The following is a 16185-nucleotide window of genomic DNA, read 5'->3' as shown; positions in this document are numbered from 1 at the left end:
TAAAATAACAGACTAATATTTTCAAAGCAGTATGACTTCTCATTCTCTACAAGGAAAAACACTGCATAAATAGTTTCTGAGAAAAAAAATAAATATGTAATTCGCTCTCTGGAACAATACGTTTTCTCTCTAGGTTCTGGTCCCACATAAAATAATTGCAAAAATCTATCAACATCACAAATTTCCATAGTTTATATGATTTCAGCATAAATGCTACATAAAAAATAACAACAGTGAGGAATCGTCTTCATCCCAAACTGTGTTTATCTGACACCAGGCTTAGCAATTCTACAGGATATATACAGCATGTGACGATTCACTTTCTAATAATATTCTTTAATGTAAAAAGAGAAACGTTAGTCTGAATGTTAAGAAGCTAAGTAAAGTTGCTGTCAAACTAAAAACTTACCAAAGTTGCACATACCAAAGCCTTTTCTAGAGGAATTCCTGACTTCACCATAAGCAGAGGTTCACTTCTAATGCAGAACCAGCACCTTACTCCCAGAACTTGGCTTGCATGGTCTTAGCGCTACAAAGTGTGTGGCCACATAATCCAGACTCTACAGAATAGAAAACGTAAATCGAAACATCTAAGCTGATACGAAAGTCTGTTGTGTTCCAGGAAATAAGGAATAATCAGTGTTTTTTATGTTAAATTATGCACATTATTAGCTGTTTACAGGACAAACATCAGCGAGGTTATCTGGTTTGAGAAGAGCATCCGATTCACAAATCTGCTCCACTTAGTAGAATTTGTTTACTTGTTCCTAAAACAAGTCATCGTCCCTAAACCAAATACAGTTTTAGTTGTCAAATCTCAGTTTTGAATCTGTCAATCCTACGGTCTTTTAATTAAAAGTATGAAATAGATTTGCCACACTTTTGTTTTGAGAACATGAGTGTCATACTTTGACTTTTTTGTGTTTTAGCTGAAACAACTGGGGCGTAAGGACACCTGACAGGATATAATTTCCCAGCAATTTGACTTCAGTCACCATAACTGTTGAAATCCTTCCCACCGCTAACTTTCTACAACTCCGAGTAGTAACTCTCCTGGTGCTTCCCTAATCGCTTGTCCTGCAGAATGGCACTTAGAAAAGTGGGAAAGGGATCTCGGCGTTCTTTTCACATAAAGTGAGTGGAACGACTTCTAACCAAGCGCGATTGCCACCACAACAGCTTCGCTTTCCTCTGCCTTCCTACTTGTACAAGCCACACGACCTCCCGTGAACCCCCAAGGTCCTCTCAGACCCAATTTAGGTGTTGCTACCTCCAGCTCGGTTTATCTCATTCTCTTATCAGACCGTAACTGCCGTAATCTGATAGATTTTTTTTGACTATGTGAGCCTTTTGACCCAGCTTAGCAGAAGGAGTTGGAACCTACTGCAGTCACAATGTCAGGCTATGGCCTGTGTGTGCCACCTGATGTTTTGTAAAATATCCAGAGCTGCTAGGCCGTATCACTCAGAGCAACCTTCTAATAAGCGTTTTCTAACTCATGCTGGTTCGATTTGCTGCTCCTGGCTCTGGAGAGACGGGGCTTCTTGTTCTTCTGAGGCCTGACGGTGTCTTTGCCGAAGTCCTTCAGCTCGGACTGGTTGTGGTAGCGGGTGTAGCGCTTGCACTTGCAGGACGTGACGGCTCGGAATTTGTAAGTCCGAGTCTCCCCCTCGGGACAAGCCATCTGGATGCGCTGCGTGCGGGTGTGGGCAGGGATGCAGCGATAATCCGGGGCGTTCTGCCGCCACCACTTCCCTCTGCCGATGGAGTTGGGCAGGAGGTGCGAGGGGACGCACTGGCCCGAGCAGACCAGCTCCTTGACGGGCTTGACGCTGCGGCACGGGCCCTCGGTGATGTAGCGGGTGGTTCGCATCTCTCTGCAGCTGAAGTCGGAAGCGTCTGCAGGCAAGAAACACGTTAATTACGACTTTCTTCCCCGTCCTTGAGAAAGCACTTTGTTGTTTCTGGAGCGGGTATTGAGCTCTGAGCTACGCACAAGCTGGACATCTTTTGAGCAGGGCCTGTTGTGATAAGACAAGGGGGGATGGTTTGGAACTAAAGGAGGGAGATTCAGGCTGGGCGTAAGGAAGGAATTGTTGGCGCTGAGGGTGGTGAGAGCCTGGCCCAGGTTGGCCAGAGAGGTGGTGGCTGAACCATCCCTGGAGACATCCCAGGCCAGGCTGGACGGGGCTCTGAGCAACCTGAGCTGGTGCAGATGTCCCTGCTCGGGGCAGGGCGGGCACTGGATGGGCTTTGAAAGTCCCTTCAACACAAACCACCCTGTGATTTTACAATTCTACTTGCAGTGGAAATCCTCAAAGCTCAGGTTGTGTCTGTTGGGGAAATTCTCCTCGCTGTGCGCAAGGTGGTTCCCTCCTGAGTACATCAGAAGAGAATTCCGACCCCGAGTCATTAGCAATAGAACAATATTTGTACAGACATTTTAATTTTTGTTTTTCTTGTGAAGTACAGAAACATGATTTTTAGTGCTCAGTCTATATTTATCAAAGTACAGCTGACAAGATTTCATTTTTTTCAAGTTTTAAGGACCGCATTCATGAAATGATCCTTGTCATAATGCTGTGGCAAAAATGCTGACAACTGAACTCCATGTCCACATAGTTTAATCCTTGCAAGTTCCCTAAGCATTTAAGAAAATTATGTCTGTCTCTGTAAAAAATAATGCTCTGAATCAGGTGTATTGTACCAGCACAACACATAGGCAGATACAGCTAAATATAGGGGCATTTGCCTTAGCTGTTAGGTTTATTTTCTGTGCAGATGCATCCTGTCCTGTATGTATGCAAGTTCCACATACTGCAAAATTATTCACGGTCTGGTGCATCTTCATGTGTCCCAGGAAGGTCTGGCCACTTTGGATCATCAGTTTGATTCTACGTGTTAAAAGATTCTAAAACCAGTATGCAAGAAAATTGCATATCTTGAATAACTGTCCGGTCTCCTTCACTCTTTCTAAGTAAATGTCTGTTCCACTTCAAAAAATATGCATATAGTGGTACAGATGATGTCAGAGTAGGAAGAGGCTAAAAAAATGAAGGTATTCAGATGTAACAGCAAAACCAACCTGCCGTGACCTGGTGGCTGGTGGGGCTGCCTGTGAGAAGCAGAGTGCTGCCCCTTTTAGGGATTTAAAAACCTTTATAAAGTTGCAGTCTCTAGAACATGATTTCTTTTTTTTTTTTCCTTTTAAAATATTGTTAATGATATGGTTTTAAACACCTTAACTGACAGCTGCAGCAGAAAAACACAATTCCCTTCCTGCTGTCCCCAGAAAAAGATGGCTAGCTCAGATCTGCAATGCCCAGTAGTGGAAATTGTAAGTTTGACTTATGTGCATTTGGTAGCTAAACGTGCCACTCCGGAGGACCTGTTTGCCCTGGAACTCTTCTTTAAAACTGCCTTTCTCTGTTTCGTGCTGTTTCCCCATCTTCCATCTCCCTTCACAAAGCCTGTGTTTTGCATCCTTGCTAATGCTGGACATCTGGCCAAATGCAGCGACAAGATATTACGAGGTATGTCAGTGCTGCTGAAGTAGCCAAACTGATTCCCAGATTGCAAAATAAAGTCCCCTCTAATTCCTTTGGGCATGAATTCCCCTTGGCAAGTGCTTTAACTTTTCCTAACAGCTTTTTTTGGCTGTTGGCAAAGGCCAGTGAGCAGCACGCTGCTGTCACCCGGCTGGACACAACCCCCACGTGTCATCTGAGACATCACTTTCTAAATATGAAGAATTTCTAGTATTATCTCCACTGTCAACCCGTTGTCCCATCCTACCATCAAAGAGAGAAAGATGACTTGGGATCTTTCTTCCCAGTGCACAAAACGCAGAGAAATTGAAGTAATATAAAACACAGAGAAATGTAAGTAATACCTTTTACAGGTTTTATGTATTGGAGTTGTGTCTGCGGAGAGTAGCTGGATAGAAAAGGAATGCACATTGTAGTACCTAAGGATTGTTCAATAGATAGACGACGTTTTTCATCAATAAACTCTAGTATATCCCTTCTAACATTTTCATTGATAGTTCTTCATCAGTAGATGTAACTCCCTATCACTCACAGCATTAGGTCCACACCTAAAGGTTTTAATAAATAAACATATATGATAGCAAGTATTCTCTTACAAACCATCCAAACCAGCAATCATGATGCTATTTTTCTTACCGTTAAGGTCTGGAGCTTGTTGCATGTGTCTTCCTCCGTGCTTTGCCTGGTTCATTGTGTTGTTGTCGCTGAAAATCTGCTCCACTGGTGGTTCTGTATTTTCGGCGATCTCGGGAATGATTTCTGTCGCATCATTTTTAAACATTTGCCACCCTTCCACAGATCGAAACGCAATTTGTACGAAGACACAGACAGAGCATACAGCCCAAGAGATCTGCATGGTGGCAGCTCCCAGATCAGCTTTTCAGCTCCCTGACAGGCTCAGATCCCAGGCAAAGGCACATTATTCCCCTTTTTTAAATCCTTTTTAGAACCCAGCCAGCCAATGGCCATACAAAGTGGGAAGGGCCAGACAACAACTCATTCATCTCAGCTTTTGTCAGCGTGAAATAAAATGGGTGTGTGGGCGTGGGTTGGTGACAATATTCTACAACTTCTATGTAAAAACTCCTCATATGCGGCTTCATTTTTGTGCCTAGCAACACTGGTGAGCGACAAGCCCAGGATGAATTGCAACCTGACAAGTCTTTTTTTGTATTTGTTTCTAACAACAATATAATTAAAACCTGCTTCTACCTCCATATTTGAATCTTTGGCTATTGTGTTTTGCAAATGTTTGTCAGACTCTTTATTTTTACTGCTGTTCTTTGGCTCCCCCTCAGTATAAAGGAAGCAAATCTAGAAACTGTAGCTCTGTAGTTGTGGCTTTTCAGTCTCTGCAGGCAAAACAAGAAGCTCTAAATTTTGTTTCACGAATGTACTGGAAGAAATAGGAAAGAGCAGCTTTGCAAAATAAGTTGTTTTGTTTAGTTTTCCTTAAAAAATAAGCTACTTGGAATATGTCACTTAGGGTAAACAGCAGGATGTTGTACATCATGCTTTTTGATGTGCTCTTCCTCGCATTTTTACCATTTAAAAGAAAAAAAAAAAGGCAGTTGCATTTGCTTTAAATGAATTGCATGCTACTACTTCTGCTGGCAGGTGTTGAACGTAGGACATTTGCTTATTTTAAACGCAGGAATGTGACCAGCCTGATTTCCCTTCATGATGCAACCAACAACGAGAGCATGGAGGACCTTATGTCTAGGGCATCTATGCCCAAGATGTATTCATGTGTCGTGTTTTAAAATCTTGTCTCTGGTATTCTTCTTCCTCGCAAAAATAAGATGATAGTGGCGATGGTTGACAGGCAGTCAGATGTTGGTTGTTTTGAAGGTTGTTTTGTTTTTCCTTCAAAGAACAGGCAAGGTGACCACGATTGAGTTAGACAATGATCTCAAGCTCTGCCTTGCAATATTTTTATTTTCTTCGCAAGTGCTGACACGTGGTCTTCTAATGGCCCTTGAAGGAATAAAATCATGTGGGTTTGGGGGGATTTTTTTAGGTTTTGTTTGGTTTCTGTTGACAATTTTTTGTTTAACTTGGTATTAGATAGGAATACCACCTTGTATTGGAATTCAGCAATAGTGACCTTGTCCAAAGTGCCATCACAGCTTGAGGCACAATGTCCAGCTGAAAAGCAGAACAGCAGAGCAGAAGACAATAGAGTACTGGTAATCACTGACCCATTGCAACCTGTTCACTCCCCTGTTTAAATGCCTTCAGAATTATATGTATCAAAGCTCAGTTTCTGTTAATATCTTTTCATGTAGTGTCTGCCTAGAGAATATTTCCAAAAGCTCTCAATGTCAGCATAGGCAAACTACAGAGAACCGCACTGACAGCACTAACAGTCACATAAAACATAAAATTTTTCTTGATGCAGCTTCTCTAAGTACTTAATCCCCTCTATTAACTGTCTTAACATGTGTCTGTATTACGCACTGGGAGAAATAATAGGAAAAAATCTATGAAGTAAAAATCAGAAGCTATATTTAGCCTCCAGCTTAAAACTTCTTGTCCGCAAGCCTAATAGAGGCAAGAAAAGAATCCAAATCCCACAGACATTCAGATTCCTTAACTACAAAAACATCCCTCCGTGTCCTGTAGCTACTTCTCTGCTCACAGGACTTTCTGCAACAAAGCAGAGGTGGTCAGGGCTGCAGGCCCCCACAAATAATTGATTTTGCACTGTTAACGAAGCACAAGGGAAAAAAAAGGATGTATCGAGGATACTTTCAGAATGAACCCTCAGCCTTCTGTTCTCCAGCCCAAACTACCTTGTGAATACGTCTGAATGCTCTGATGTGATCTCTTCAAAGCAGGCAGGAATAAATGGAATCTTCTCTCACCGGCGACCAGCACATTCGCTGAGAAATCGTTCTGGTGGCTTGACTTTTGCAGCGGGAAGACAAGAACAGGTTAGCTTCATGCAACAGTGTTGGTCAGGGGTGGAACGATGACTGTCTGGTGAAGAATAATGAGCCAACAGCTCCATCTGGTGAGTCAGCTCGCCAGCGACCTCAGCGTGCTGGAATTAAATTTTATAAAAAAAGAGAAAAACGAAACAAACCAAAAAACCACAACTCAACTACTTTCCAGGATTTATTTGCAGAATAGAAGCAACGAATAGGACACTAATTCTCACAAACAAATCCTCTGGAGATGCCTCTCTTCTTTGTTCCTTGCTATAAAATGCTAATAGCTTCTTGCCTCCACTCTTCCCTCCCTCCAACTTCACTAACTCTTAAGTACAAAAAACCCCAAGCTATTGACTTTTTCTTTCATTGTGCTGGATTTGACGCGCTAGATATGTTTGTTCTATGATATATGCATATTTTAGAGATCACATCCCTTCTCCAGAGTGCTATCTACGCAGAAAGTACCACACTGTTATTCAGGATAAACATTTTCGTGTAAATCCAGATGTCACGATTTTAGTTATAGCCAAGAGGTTTCAATTCCAAAAAGGTACTGTTGCTATTTGCAACAAATAGTTGTTTTAAAAAATGTCTTCCCTAATTAGCATGCTTGTAAGGAACATCTCATAGCAAAGGGCAGGTGCGCGGTCATTTCAGAAGAATAAAAAGGTGCAAATCTTCCAATACTTTCTCCATTTCATATTCCATGGAAAGGAAGCTCTCATCCCCATTTTTTATAGCAATCTTTCTTTCCACAATCCAAAATTCAGAAGTATACAGCATATCATTACGGATTAGGGGCATACAAGCTCTTCTTGGCCAGCTCAAATAGGCAGAGGAACGCGCAACATTACTGTTCTTACACCGCGAGACAACACTGAAAGAGGACGGGTATGATCCATCTCACATCCTATTTTTAGCCTGGGCTAAAAGCAGAGCTAGAAATAGTTTCATTACTGAGTCACCCATCAGGAACTCAAAATAGGAGGCACTGTCTTAGAACTCAATTTTTAACACGAATTTATAGCATTGGCTTATTTATTCCTCTCCACCCTCCTATTACAAGATGTTTGTTGAATCAGTTATACTAAGATAAACCGGTCATGGTACTACTGAAGTAGTGACAGGAAAGAAGGGAGAGACACAGTAATTCGATACAAGCCTCGGGATTGTATTCTGATATGTAGGACTTTATCACGCATCCAGTACAAGCACTCCAAAATACAGACATTATTTCTTCCTTGCTCAAGCTTTTTCCTCAACGTTTGTTCTTGATATTTTTTTCTAGTATGACTTCAAAACAAAAATAAAAAGGTATTAAATATCAGACTATTTCATGTCACTCACAACAGCAAGAGGTACAAATATTCTTGGAAATACAGTGTGCATCAAGATTGGGCTCTGAATGGCTTTACTAACACACTGTGTATTGCATAAATCCACACTAAACACAACAACGCATACACTTCATTTTACAAGCAAGTGCATCTGTGCATTTGTATATATGCTTCTCCATTCCTGGAAGCTCCTACACTCAAACTTTAGGCACCTGTGTGCGTGAAAAAGAAGCTTTAAAAAATACAGTACTTAATTAAGACTGAGCAAAGACGTATTGGGGCTCTCAGAAACTGGTGCTCTGGTGAGATACAAGACAAGGCTTAAATAAATCACACTCAACGTCAATGAAAACCACATACGCTATAGAGTCTGCAGGGGGCCCTGAAATACATGTGAATAGCTGTTATCACGGGAGTTACCCCTCTAAAAACACCTCTTTATTGCAACAGCTCCGAACAGCGCCACAATTTCGTGCCATCTTGAAAGACAGACCCAGAGTTCGAGAAATACTTTCACTAGACAAGAGCAGGAATTGTGTCTCCGTCACGCGATGTGATTTAGCTCAGTGGTTGGGCTTTGGGAACCTAAAGCACCTCAAACGTCCTCTGATGGTTTGAGAAACTTCAAAAAAAAAAAAAACCTACTACGGTGCTCTGTTTTAGGGCTTCAGTTTGCCCTCCTTCACTAATTGCTCATTGAGCTGGCAGAGCTGCCTTAAAAAGCCATCGTTGGGGCCAATCTCTCGCTTCTGCCGGACGGCGCTCAGCGCAGACTTGACATCCATATTCTGGCGAAGCATGAGGTAGGCGATGACCAGCGTAGGGGAACGGCTGTAGCCCTCGCGGCAGTGCACAAACACCTGGCCTGCAGGGGAGATAGGTCATAATTGGGGTTATACCGGAATATACGTCTGAAAAGCAACATGAAATAGCTAGGATGTAAAATGGAATGACATTAGTCCTTCAGCGGCTTTGTGAAGGGAAGGAGCTGTGGAAAAGTTGGCGCAGGACTGTCTCCTGCGGGTGGGATGTCACGCTAGAGCAAGGGAAGAGGGTGAGGAGGAAGGAGCAGTGGAGACAACGTGATGAACGGACCACAACCCTCATCCCTGTCCCCTTGTGCTGCTTAGGGAGAGCAGGTAGAGAAAAATCAAGAGTGAAGCTAAACCCAAGAAGGCGGCAGGGGTAAGCGGGAAGGTGTTTTGCTTTCATTTCTCATGATCCTACTCTGATTTGATTGGTAATATGTTAAATTAATTTCCCCAAGTCAAGTCTATTCTGCCTGTGACAGTATTGCTGAGTGATCTCCCTGTCCTTATCTCAACCCATGAGCCTTTTGTCATATTTTTCTCTCCCTGTTCAGCTGAGGGAGAGTGATAGAGCAGCTTGGTGGGCACGTGGTGTCCAGCCAAGGTCAAACCATCACATGGATAAATCCTGTAGGAAGGTATCCAACAATAATGAATCAGGCCACTGCTCCCTTTGAGAAATCTAACTCGATTCTATTGCTTCTCAGCTGCTTCCTCTTTGACCTGCTTTTCCAGGCACAGAAATTTTCCCCTTCCCAAACGCAGTGGGAGATCTGGCCCCAGGCTACTCTCCAGAGTCAATTTTTTTCTGACCCAAGAGAACAGATGAACCATACACGCCCATTTTCATCATAACCACAACTTGCTTTGAACCACAGCAACAAAAAGCCCGTTACCATGTTTGCCTGGAGCTGCAGAGGCTTCTTAGCTCAAGGCAAATCTCTAAGCAGAAATTCAGCATATGTAGAAATAACTGGTGTGTAGAAATAGTCAGACAACAAACACCGTCTGGCCCACTACACTATGTCCTAGGATTTCTGCTCTGAGGAAACACACTGTAAAGTAATGTGGCAATCAGCAACATTGCAAACATCCAGCCTTCCTGCAGTCCTAGGGAATAAAGAGCTAATAATCACATAAAATAATGTAATGAGATAATGTAAAGAAGTTGGAAGGCTACAGTCTCTATCCTTCCTGTACATTTGGAAAAAAAACGCAAACATATAGCAGGTTGTGTGAGTACTCTTTAGCAATGCATTACTTGTATCACTTCTGCCTTTAATTTCTAATTTGTAGTGTCACAAAACAAATTTTAGATCCTGGTTTGTTGGGGTTTTTTTTCACGTGAGTTACCACTTCTAAGAACACATATTCCCAGAAAGGCACTATTATAGGATGCAGCAGCTGTTTCACTTTTCAAAGTCACCCCTACAGTGACAGACTCCAATTTGCCATATACTGGAGAACTATAAGTATAGACAGAAGATTCCAGTGTCTTATTGTGTCTGTGATCCAGCCCCTTGATCTGAATTCCTGATTTGGTTGTTCAGCTGATAATCTGAGCAAAAAACCCCATTTTAAACAGCAAAATAAATTGCTAGGAAACATATCCAATGCAGAGAAAACACGGTAGAAAGATAATTCCGTTTGCCTTACCATCCTTCTGGGAAAGTGCTTTCTCAATAAAATCAGCTGCCTCCTCAAAATAGCGGCTGAGGTTAAATTCTGGCGTATCGTTAGCTTTAATGCCGTGGTACGTGATGCCTGTGCCTTCGTAGAACTCTGCATTCGTGTTGACGTGCATGAACGACTTCCCCTCTGCTGCATTCAGAACATGGGTTATCCCCAGGTGCTGCAGCCTCGTTATGTTCTTGGCTATGAACCTGTATGATTAAAAAGCGTCAAGAAAATGATTAGAACTTGGTAAATCATCTCAATATTTATGATGTCCCCAGAAAGTATCGATAACCAAAACCTCTGAATTTGAAGGTCAAAGCAGCGTACCCCCCCATGGATGAGGAAGGCTGGCAAAATGGTGACAACAATGAGGAGAAAGGTGAGGCGCTCAACAACTTTTTTGCCTCAGTCTTCACTGGCAAGTTCTCTTTCCGCACCTCTCGAGTGGATGAACTGGAACATGGGGACTGGGGGAGCAAAGTCCCTCCCACTGTAAATGAAGGTCAGGTTTGTGACCACTTGAAGAACCTGAACAGACAGAAATCTTGATGAGATGCATCCCAGAGTCCCGAGGGAACTGGCTGATGTAGCTGCCAAGCCACTCTCCATGATATTTAAAAAGTCGCAGCAGTCAGGGGGTTGGACTAAATGAGCTTGGAAGGTCCCTTCCAACCCAAACTATTCTATGATTCTATGATTTTTCTGTTAATAGTTGCTAAATATACTGTGTCCAAAGGTGAATTAACTACAGATTATAAACTCACAGAAAAATTTAGAGCCACAGTCACTACTTGTGCATGGGAGAATGCTAATTTCCTGACAACCAAGCAGAGCATGCATGAAATTCAATCTGCTAGACCCTACTACGGCATAGAATTATAACTCTTTCTGAACACAAAATTCTGGCCAAAGTAAGAAAATACTGGAGATAACAGAAAGCCCAGGATAGTCACTTGTAACATTAACTGTTATCCACATAAGATAATTTAAAAAGCAGCCATAAAAAGCCTCTACTGTCAGCTACCAGTCTTGCAGGGCCAGGTAAGCAGTACTTGCTATGCCAGCAGACAGTCCAGCCAAACAGACATTTTAGGGGCAATTTTACCCACTGTAAAACAGCACTGGCTCCTTCTCAGGCCACGGGAAGACAGTAACTAGGAGTAAATGTTCCTGCATCTTCGAAGGTCGCATCTGAAGACTATGAGGTGTAATCTGTCCTTGTGCTGTTCAACATCTTTAAATCACGGAAAGATCTGGTGAGGCTACCCAAAGGGCAGAAATATAGCAATATATTTCAGTCTTTGCTGCTCAGTGTTTCCATCACAAGTATTATAATCTTTAGTGTCTTAGTTGAAATCAATATCTGAATGGAAAAGAATCCAGATGAGCGATGTTTAAGATGCTTAAGTGCCTAAGAAAGCATTCAGTACTTTTAGGTCAGCTAAGCCCTTTCTAGCTCCTCAGTTCTATCAAGTAATTGGAGCAAAACCACCTGCTTTCATGTTTAAGTGGCTAAAAGAGCACCCTACTCTATTAGTGAAGAACTCAGCAGGATGATGAGCAATAATCATCCCTTTCGGGCTTGAATTAGATCCAGTAATAGTGCCATAAGCTCTGATAAAAGCTCCAGGTTATACAAGGGCAAACAATCCATCTGCTGAGTACCACAACTGCTCATGCACAAATCTCTGCTCGTGCACTGGAACGCAATCTATAGTAAGAGGAGATAACCACTGGATAATATCAGGAGACCACCGACTCCTTTTCGTCATAAAACCACTGCTTTTCATTCTGAGTCTGATTATTTCCATGTGTCAGTCCCAATTATTTGCCTCACTTTCCTGGGAATCAAAAAACCCCATACATTTTATCATGCCACGGGGTCTCCCAGTAAAATCTGAGCCCGCTGCTCACCATTAGCAGAAGGTGACAGAAGGCTTGAGTTGAAAGATAACACAGTTCCTGCATACTTTGTGACAAGAGGCAGCCTAAATGGACATAAACCCTTGTATTCTTTTTAAAGGCAGCTTTCACCGTGTGGAAACAAAAATCTTTTAGAAAATCTCCCTCTGGCTCGAGTCATAAATTGCAAATACAAGGAGTCATAACATTAAGCTGAGCTCCAGATAAGCATTTGTGCAATATCTTTTTGGACAAGTTTCTAAGGGACGGCAACACACCTAAGGGTTTTGACTGGACACTTAGCTATTCAAAAAAAGTTAAAGTAAGTACCCAAATTAGTTAGCTTATATTTTTATGACTCTCTGAGTGCATTCACTCACAATTTTCATGTAATTCACGGCTACATGAACATCTAGAGCGTTCCTTTTCTCCTAATGACGGTTCACCCCTTAAATTGTAGCGTAAGCAGATGAATCCTTATGCATGAGTGAAGCATCTACATTTTCTGCCCTCTGTGCCAAAAAAAACCTATGGCAAGGAGCCAAATATTTGTAAAGACTTCATTACCCAAACAAACGTTGACAGATTTTCCATCTGGCAGGACATCATCTGTGCCAGGGGACAAGTATCAGAGCCTGGAGAATTCTGCTTGCAACACAGAAGTAAATCCTACAGTGCAAAGCCAAAACAAAAAGCATTAATTCAGCTGTGAGTTCCTACGCTCAGTGGGGTGAGTATGTGGTTTAAATAACAGTATATAGATCAGTATATATTATATCTGATAGCAGTCAGGATCAATAGGAATTTGCATCCCAGAATTGTGGTTGAATCTGGCACCATAGACTGGCTCCCCTGGAGACAAACTCATTGCCAGTGAATGATTTCTGCAAATTTAATAGATTATTTCCTTAGAGAGCTAGAGGTAAAAAGAATATTTGTATGCTGTTTTTTCCTCCCTCTACAAACAGCCCTTGGATCTCTCCCATCCTTAACATTTCATTCCAGCTGCATCACATCCTATGTTGAAGTACCAGCTCCTCCCAACAGCAGAGAGACACCAACATCAGCTGCTTCTATTTCCCTAAAAATAATCACAGAATCTTGTCTGTTCTCAGTGTGGAAGACTGGGAGTTCCTCGTCCTGTGAGGAACACAGGTAAGAAGTTTTTCTTTTGAACACAGATGAACAATTTCACCAGCCACAAAACACAGGCCTTAGAGAACCATGCATCAGCAATTAGGGCTATAAAGTCTTGCCATATGGTTTATTTGCTTATAATCCCAAGTCCTGGTTTTGCTCTGAATAAAAACCCTCCCCCTGCAATGTCTTGGCTGCTCCCCCTGTTTTGGTGTCATCTGCAACCCTGATAAAGACGCATTCTGTCCAGTTCTCCTGGGCACTGATTCAGGTGTTACACTGAAATACATCTTGACTTGTACAGAAATAGAAAGTGATTTGTGCTCTCACTGTATCCTAAATACTCATTTTGTTATTGCTTAAAAAGATATAGATAATTGTGCTAGTCTGTTACCTATATAATAATTCTTGTTTCAGTGATATTGCATTTCTACTTGTCTTCACAAATCTTATCTAATCTTCTCGAGGGGTTAAGATTGGCTACTGTAATGTGCAAAAACATGCTTTTCAATATATTTTATTTTCTCATTTTACCTCTGTGTTTTCACTAATTATGACTTTCATGTATTGCAGGGAACATCTAATACTTTGGCTCTGCCTGTAACTTGAAATCATTTGACAGATAAATTGCTATTCTACACTATGACCCAATTTAATCTCACCTGCCTGAATGTCACTGTGTTGGCATTTTTATCTAAAGATGAGTTCCTCATAAGGACAGACAGCAGCACCTCTGTGCAAAATATTCTAAAAGATGCCAACAGAAGTTTCTGAATCTCACTCAGATGTTTTAATTTTTTTCCTGTGAGTTCCCATTCAAATTCTATTGCTTTGATGCCATGTATTGGGATTCCAGTCACACCCATGTTAAAACTCCACAGGTGTGGCTACTCAGTGAATTCTCATTGTTATAAAATCACTGCGGCTTGTAGTCATAATTGTGGCCCTATATTGCAGAAAGGTTTGACCCATCCAAGTCAAAGCAGATATTTGAAAGTCACAGAATCATGGAATCACAGAATGGTTTGGGTTTGGGTTCCTTCCACTAAACCAGGTCGCTCAGAGCCCCATCCAACCTCACCCTGAACACTCCCAGGGATGGGGCATCCACAGCTTCTCTGGGCAGCCTGTTCCAAGGCCTCCCCACCCTCATGGGGAAGAATTTTTTCCTTATGTCTCATCTAAATCTATGCTTTTTCAGTTTAAAACCATTACCCCTTATCCTATGACTACACACCCTTGTAAAAAGTTTTAAGGCTTAGGGTGCAGAAACATTCATTTGACCCATCATAGATGGAGTGGCAACGCCTATTATAATAAAGTCTTGCTTCCTTTGGGTCATTTTGCACATGGTTAAACCAAGATCTAATATCCATGTTGCTGCTTTGCTTGTCCTTTATATTCCAGCTTATTCCACTCTGACCTACGATTATTACACCGGTGTTGTGATGGGGCTCATGGCATCTTGTCTCTCCTCCCTTTTCTGTGTGCACAACCAGAGTAGGAAATATCACTAGGAGAGAAAAAAAAAACCAACAGCACCAACACAGCTGAGCAGGTGTGTTTCATTCTTAGGCAACTTCACTAGTTTTAACCTTGTTTTAGTTTTAACCTTGTTTCAGCTCTACAGGGTGTTTCAAAAAGACAGACCCAATGGCAAAGCAGTGTAGCTCAGGTTACAATTACACAAAAATTTACAAAGGGTTTAACGAGGCATCTAGCGGTGACCATTTGAAACTCTACACCCCACCCTTTCAAGGGGTAAGAGTTTCATTCGTGGGCAGTTCATGGTTGCGGAGATACGGCGATTTCAACCCGGGTCCAACTTTTTGAAACGCCCTGTATTTTAGCTTAGATTTGGGACTTCAACAGGGCAGCGAACATTTTAGCAGATGCCATTTATGAGGTATTGACGTGCGGAAAAAACTTTACAACCTGTAAGGCTATAAAAAATTAAAACCTGCGAGGTTATAAAGAAGGTATGTTTATTCAGTGCCAGGTGCAAGAAGGACCTTTCCTCTAATCTTGTGCAATTGATCTCGGCATGAAGCGTCCTTAAATGTAGCAAGGTGTTACATATTCACGGCAATGCCAGGAACGCCCATAAGTATTCATAACCTTTCCCTGAAAAGGTTGTTCTTATTAAAATGAGTTCCAGGAAATCATTCCCATAGTCTCCTCCTGTGCTGAGGACTCTCATCCACCCAAGGATGCTGCTGGATGCTGCAAAACTTATCTTCGCAGGGTTTGCTTTCATCAATAAGGCCTTGTTTCTAATGTCATAGGTTACACAAAGCTCTAAGCTTGGCACTTGCTATGTGGTTAACCCTTTAAGTGTTAGTTCCCCCTAACAGTATAACTCGTCATTTGCCGTCTTGAGCCCCGGGCTGCTCAGGCCTCGCACCCCCAGGCCAACAGTTCCCGTGAGCTCCGGACCCCCCGGGCCCCGCGGGGGTCTCCTCCCCCGGGCCCTGCGGGGGTCTCCGCCCCGGGCCCGCCTCGCTCCGGCAGGTTCCTCCGGCTCCAACTCCCGGTTCAGGCCTCACAAGCCGCCCACCCCAGGCGCCCACCCCCGGCCCGGCCACTCACGCGTTCCCCACGTGGATCCGCGGCACCACCTCGTTGCTGTGCGCGCTGGGGAGGCTGTAGCAGCCGCTCCCGTTAGCCAGGAGGTCGTTCAGCTCCCCCACCGAGAGCTCGTAATCGGACATGGCCGAGCCCCGGCCGCTCCTCAGCCAGAGCGGCCTCCTGGCACAGCAGCAGCTCGGGCCGGGCCCGCCCCGCCCGCCGCCTCATAGGCCGAGGGGCGTCAGCTGGTTGTGGCGGCGCCGTCCGGCGG

The 16185-nt window shown here is 43.0% G+C and overlaps 2 protein-coding genes across 2 annotated transcripts; both read right to left on the bottom strand.

The window, feature by feature from the left end:
- Positions 1–1217: 1217 nt before the first annotated feature.
- Positions 1218–4404, bottom strand: SOST (sclerostin). The gene is made up of 2 exons (XM_065651322.1): positions 4185–4404; positions 1218–1899 (listed from the first exon to the last, which is right to left on the bottom strand). The coding sequence occupies exons 1-2, from the start codon at positions 4402–4404 to the stop codon at positions 1478–1480; spliced, it is 642 nt and encodes a 213-aa protein (XP_065507394.1). The 3' UTR covers positions 1218–1477.
- Positions 4405–6655: 2251 nt separating this feature from the next.
- On the bottom strand, positions 6656–16157 carry DUSP3 (dual specificity phosphatase 3). Its single transcript, XM_065651435.1, is given in 4 exon segments — positions 6656–8686; positions 10287–10513; positions 15936–16069; positions 16071–16157. Coding segments are annotated over 4 exon segments (639 nt in total). The 5' UTR covers positions 16143–16157; the 3' UTR covers positions 6656–8480.
- Between the last annotated feature and the right edge of the window lie 28 nt (positions 16158–16185).

Source organism: Caloenas nicobarica, chromosome 24 (genome assembly GCF_036013445.1).
Source record: "Caloenas nicobarica isolate bCalNic1 chromosome 24, bCalNic1.hap1, whole genome shotgun sequence".
In the NCBI taxonomy this organism is placed as follows: domain Eukaryota; kingdom Metazoa; phylum Chordata; class Aves; order Columbiformes; family Columbidae; genus Caloenas; species Caloenas nicobarica.
This window is presented reverse-complemented; position numbering and strand designations above follow the sequence as displayed.

Bases quoted from the DNA above. Each gene is read 5' to 3' on its own strand.
- SOST (XM_065651322.1), bottom strand. From the start codon at position 4,404: ATGCAGATCTCTTGGGCTGTATGCTCTGTCTGTGTCTTCGTACAAATT. The intron at 1,900-4,184 runs GTAAGAAAAATA...TCTTGCCTGCAG, and splicing joins ACAAGCTCCAGACCTTAACG to ACGCTTCCGACTTCAGCTGC.